General features: G+C 45.3%; 1 protein-coding gene across 7 annotated transcripts in view; it reads left to right on the forward strand.

Moving 5' to 3' along the window:
• The window catches only part of DZIP1 (DAZ interacting zinc finger protein 1), an 88,112-nt gene that overhangs the window by 10,113 nt on the left and 73,435 nt on the right, over window positions 1-4,564 (forward strand). For all 7 annotated transcript variants that reach the window (XM_045296367.1, XM_004709764.3, XM_045296364.1 and 4 more), the window contains exon 6: window positions 2,637-2,721. In XM_045296367.1, the coding sequence (XP_045152302.1) occupies window positions 2,637-2,721 (85 nt within the window). The remainder of the gene's footprint in view (window positions 1-2,636; window positions 2,722-4,564) is intronic.

Here is a 4,564-nt window from a genome sequence, read left to right on the forward strand (position 1 = left end):
ACTTTAATACTAAACCTATAAATATATGCACATAGATCTATTTCCCCATCCTCATATACAAATAAATTTACATATGTACATGCCTTTATTTAGACCTCTATAAATGCCCTTTGCCTCCTAGTTCTTTCCTCGATTTCAAGGAAGAATGTTATATCAAAAAAGCCACTCAAGCCAGGCCAATTCAAGTCCATGTGGTTGATGCTAGTCAGAGCTCCCTCAGATTCCCATAGTTGCCAGTGTTTGAAGCAAGAAGGTGAAATGGGAATCTGGGAGACCACAGGTCAGTGGGTGCAGAGTCAAGTGGATGTAAAGTTTATAGGAACATGGCAGGGTGCCACAGCTCCCCAGGTTGGCAGGCCTATCAGCTGCTAACCCCTAAGAGTCAAAGAAGCAACCAGTCAAGGAAGAAGTGAAAAAGGAGCAAGAAAGACTGTGTGAGTCTGGGTACTTCAGAGAAACAAATCCACAGAAACTCATGTATAAGAGAATTTTATGTAAAGGCTAAGTACACATCAAGAAAACATCCCACCCCAGTGCTGTCTAAGCCCATAAGTCCAACATTAACCCACATGTCCTACACCAATCCACAAAGTCCTCCTCCATCCCACAAAACACACGCTATGACCCTGACTGCAGGAGGAAAGCCGAGTCAGTGAACGTGTAAGCATCTCAGTGCTGGCAGGGGTCTCCACGCAGCGCAATAAACTTTAATTAACTCAAGAGACGTTCCCAGTTTCTCTTATACAAAATGGCCATACCTCAGGGGAGGCATCATCAAGTTGGACCTGAAAGATTGGATTGGATTAAACCCCTACCTTCACACAGGTATCCTCAAACTCTGCCTTTGAGTTGATTCCGACTCAAAATCGTAGTGACACTGTCGGACAGAAGAGAATTGCCCCTGTGAGTTTCCGCGATTGTAATACATGATGGGAGAAGAAAGCCTCCTTTTTCTTTGTTGGAGCTTTTAATGGTTTGGAACTTCTAACCTTGCGGTTAGTACCCTAATGCATCCCCACTACTCCACCAGGGCTTCCATTAGGTTGATATAAAACCTAAGACATCACGGATATGAACCCCTTGGATCATGATTCAATCATATTTGCTAAAGCAATGTTGGAAATATTGGGGATGGGGTGTGGAGGGACCATTTGTTGAGATTACAAATTTAAATTTCACATTTTAAAAGGTGGAATAATGCTACTATGTTTGTGTCCAACGAAAGCGCATATCTTTTAGAGATCTATCCTTAACTATTTATAGATGAAAAATGGACTAACTAGGGTTTACTTCAGAGTGATTCAGAGGGCAGGATCTAGATAAATTAAGTTGAATTTTGTTTAAAATTTGAATGAATGGAAAAATAAACACATTGGTGGAATTGATTAATTCTTTACTCAGTAAATTATTTTTGTTGTGTGCCATTGAATTAATTCTGATACTGACCCCATGTTTCAGAACAGAACTGCCCTAGACAGTTTCTTCGGCTGTCAGCGTTACAGGGACACATTTCCAGGTCCTTTCTTCTACACAGAGTCCCCCGGGTTGGTTTGGACAGCTGATCTTAACCACTAGGACCCCAGACATGTTCAATCATTTATTAATGCTAGTATCTGGGGACACAATCGTGAATAAGGTAGACAGAATCTCTGTCCCAGCAAGCTTACATTTGAGAACTTAGAGAGATCGACAGAGGAGACAGTACACAAATATGACTATATGGGCTACGAACCAGAAGGTCAGCAGTTCAAACCCACCCATCACTCCACAGGAGAAGATGAAGTTGACCGTTTCCTTAAAGATTTGCAGCCTGGGGAACCCTGTATAGGGTGTCAGAGTCAGAACGGACTTGTAGGCACTGGGTGTGGTAGAAAGCTGGCAATAGAAGGATGTCATACGGCAGTAAGTGGTGGGGGGCCTTGCCATTCATCTTTGGTGTGAAAGGCGCTTGACTGTTTATACTGTTGAGTAGAAGGGGACATCTCAAATATCAAGAAGGAACCAGTCATGTGAAGACCAAGGCAGACTGAGGTAGGAGAACAACTAAAGGTAATGCCCTGTGGCAGGACGGCGCTAGGAATGTGGAGGGGCAGTCAGAAGGTGCAGTGTGCTTGGAGTGTTGCAGATTCAGTGGTAAAAGCTCTGTTTGCTTGGTGGTCATAGGGAAAGACCTTGCAGGCTAAGGGTAGCAACAGCAGGGTTTCTGGAAAGCACAGTGGCGCACTGCTGGCAAAAGAGAGTTTTCGTTACTTTAGTAAGAATGGCCTGGTTTTATATCGGCCTGTTTTAGTCAGGCTTTCAGCATGGTACGGTAGTTGTTAGTATGGTATTTTTGGACAGGGAAGCCCCAGAAATGATGACTCAATACTTGAATTTTTCTCTCTCTCTTTAGTAATAGCTCTCTCAGACATATATGTTTGTTTATGGATGTATACAATCCCACTCTCCCATACCCATCGGACTATCCATGAACCCACATGTAAATTGTGAAATTGGAGGCTTGCACATCTGACAGTATCTCATGTCTGTTGCTTTAACCCTTGCACTTTTTCCAGTGTCTTCCACCGAATGTTGGGTGACAGGAGCTGGGGGACACTTCACACAGACACTTGGTTCTGTTGCTTTCTCCTTTTCAGTGCCATTTTTGCGACAAGGCTTTTATGAACCAAGCTTTTCTACAGAGTCATATTCAGCGCCGTCACCTTGAGGATTCTCACCTTGGTGAGTATTGAGCGCTGTTTCAAAGGACTCCCCACCCCACCCCACTCCCGCTATTTTGTCCTTTTTTAAAGTGAAACACTGAGAACAGCAATGCGTTTCTCAGACCTCTCTAAATAAAGTTGTGCCTTGCTTGTTTATTCAATAATGTAGGGACCCCCAACGATGCAGGATGCACGGGCTAGGGAGACAGCAGGAAGCAAAACTGACCAATCCTGCTCTCTGGAATCTTACTTTGTAGTGGAAAGGATGGAGGAGGTATACGTAAAAAAACAAACAGACCAATGAAGGATTCTTTCCAAATGGTGACAAAGGGCATAAGGCAGGGCAGTGGGATGGAGAAGGGACCCCAGAGGGTCAACCAAGGCTCCTCAGATGTGCTATTTGATCAGAGACTTGAGTGATTAGGTGGTCCCACCCTTGTGAATGTCTGGAAAAATAATTTCCCAGCTAAAGGGGGCACTGATTGTAAGGACTATGTGAAGGAAGGAATATTTGTGGAATATTTGTAGTTGAGGAAAAGGAAGAAGGTTGGTGGAGTTAGTCAGAACAAGGTGGCTGAGTGTGGCGAGGTTGGGGAGAGAGGGGCCAGATCACACAGGGCCTGGCAGGTGCTGGGCAGGAATGTAGATGCTTCTGTCAGGGTAATGGGAAGCCACCGGAGGAGAGGAGACAGCAGTGGAGGCCGATGGGAAAGTGAGGGAAGTTGACAGCTTGGGCCACAGCAAGATGGGGAGAAGTGGAGACTTAGAGAATATGTATCAGTCACAGAGAGGTGACTCAGCATGAGGCCAGATGAAGAAGTAAAGAGGAGCCCCAGTGTTTTTGTTCCACAGAGATACATTTGAGAGAATGGAGGTGATATTACAGAGATGGGCAGGAAGTAGAGGCTTGAGGTTATTTAGACCTTGTGTAAATTTGGTCAAACATAACAATAAATCATGCAAATGGTGGGAGATGTCAGGGTAGGAACTCAGGCTGGACATACCAATTTAGTGTTGTAGTAAAGCTGAAGAAGGCCTGGTGGTGTAGTGGGCTACACACTGCTCTGCTAACCACAAGGTCACTGGTTCAAACCCACAATCTGCTCCATGGCAGAAAGAGCTCCAAGGCTGCCTACTCCTGCAAAAATTACAAGTCTTGGAAACCCAAAGGGTGGTCCTTCCCGGTCCTTTGTCCTGTTAAGTTGTCACGTGACATACTGGAATTGGTTGGATGGCAGTGAGTTGGTTTGGTTTCCATAGAGCTGGGATGGATGAAATGCTGTAGTTCCCAAAGAGAAGAAGCCTGCGGGCCAGCCCCAAAGTCCTTCCAACACTGGGAGCTCGGGAAGAGGTGGCGGGTGGGAGTTAGGCATAGCCAGTCGTAAAGGACACCCAGACATTGTGTTGTCATGGAGACCACGTGGGAACATGTTGGAGCCCCGGGCCAGGTGTGTCACAAGTTCCTGAGCTGTGGAGAAGGAGAAGACAGTGGGTTTGTCTTGGTGAGAGTGTGGGTGACCTTGATTCTTGTTGCTTTGGGGGTGAGCTGGACTGAAAATCTGGGGAGAGAGTTGTCATTTCAAAGACAGACGTTTGTTTCAGTAACTTGCTGGGAAGGACAGCACGAGGTACAAGGCACGATCTGGAGGCAGCTGTGAAAGCAAGTGACTTTCTTCTTTGTTTTATGGAGAAGATGTTAAAGACATGCTTGAGTACCAGTGGGGATCGGCCGGATCCAAGCAGGTTAAACTGAAGAATCAAGAGCGGAAGGGGTTTCTTCTTCTTTTTTAAAAATCCTTTTATTGGGGGCTGTACAACTCTTATCACAATCCATCCATCCATCGTGTCAACCACATTTGTAC

This window comes from Echinops telfairi, unplaced genomic scaffold (genome assembly GCF_000313985.2).
Source record: "Echinops telfairi isolate 266 unplaced genomic scaffold, ASM31398v2 ScPeMD7_7405;HRSCAF=8443, whole genome shotgun sequence".
NCBI classification, from domain to species: Eukaryota; Metazoa; Chordata; class Mammalia; order Afrosoricida; family Tenrecidae; genus Echinops; species Echinops telfairi.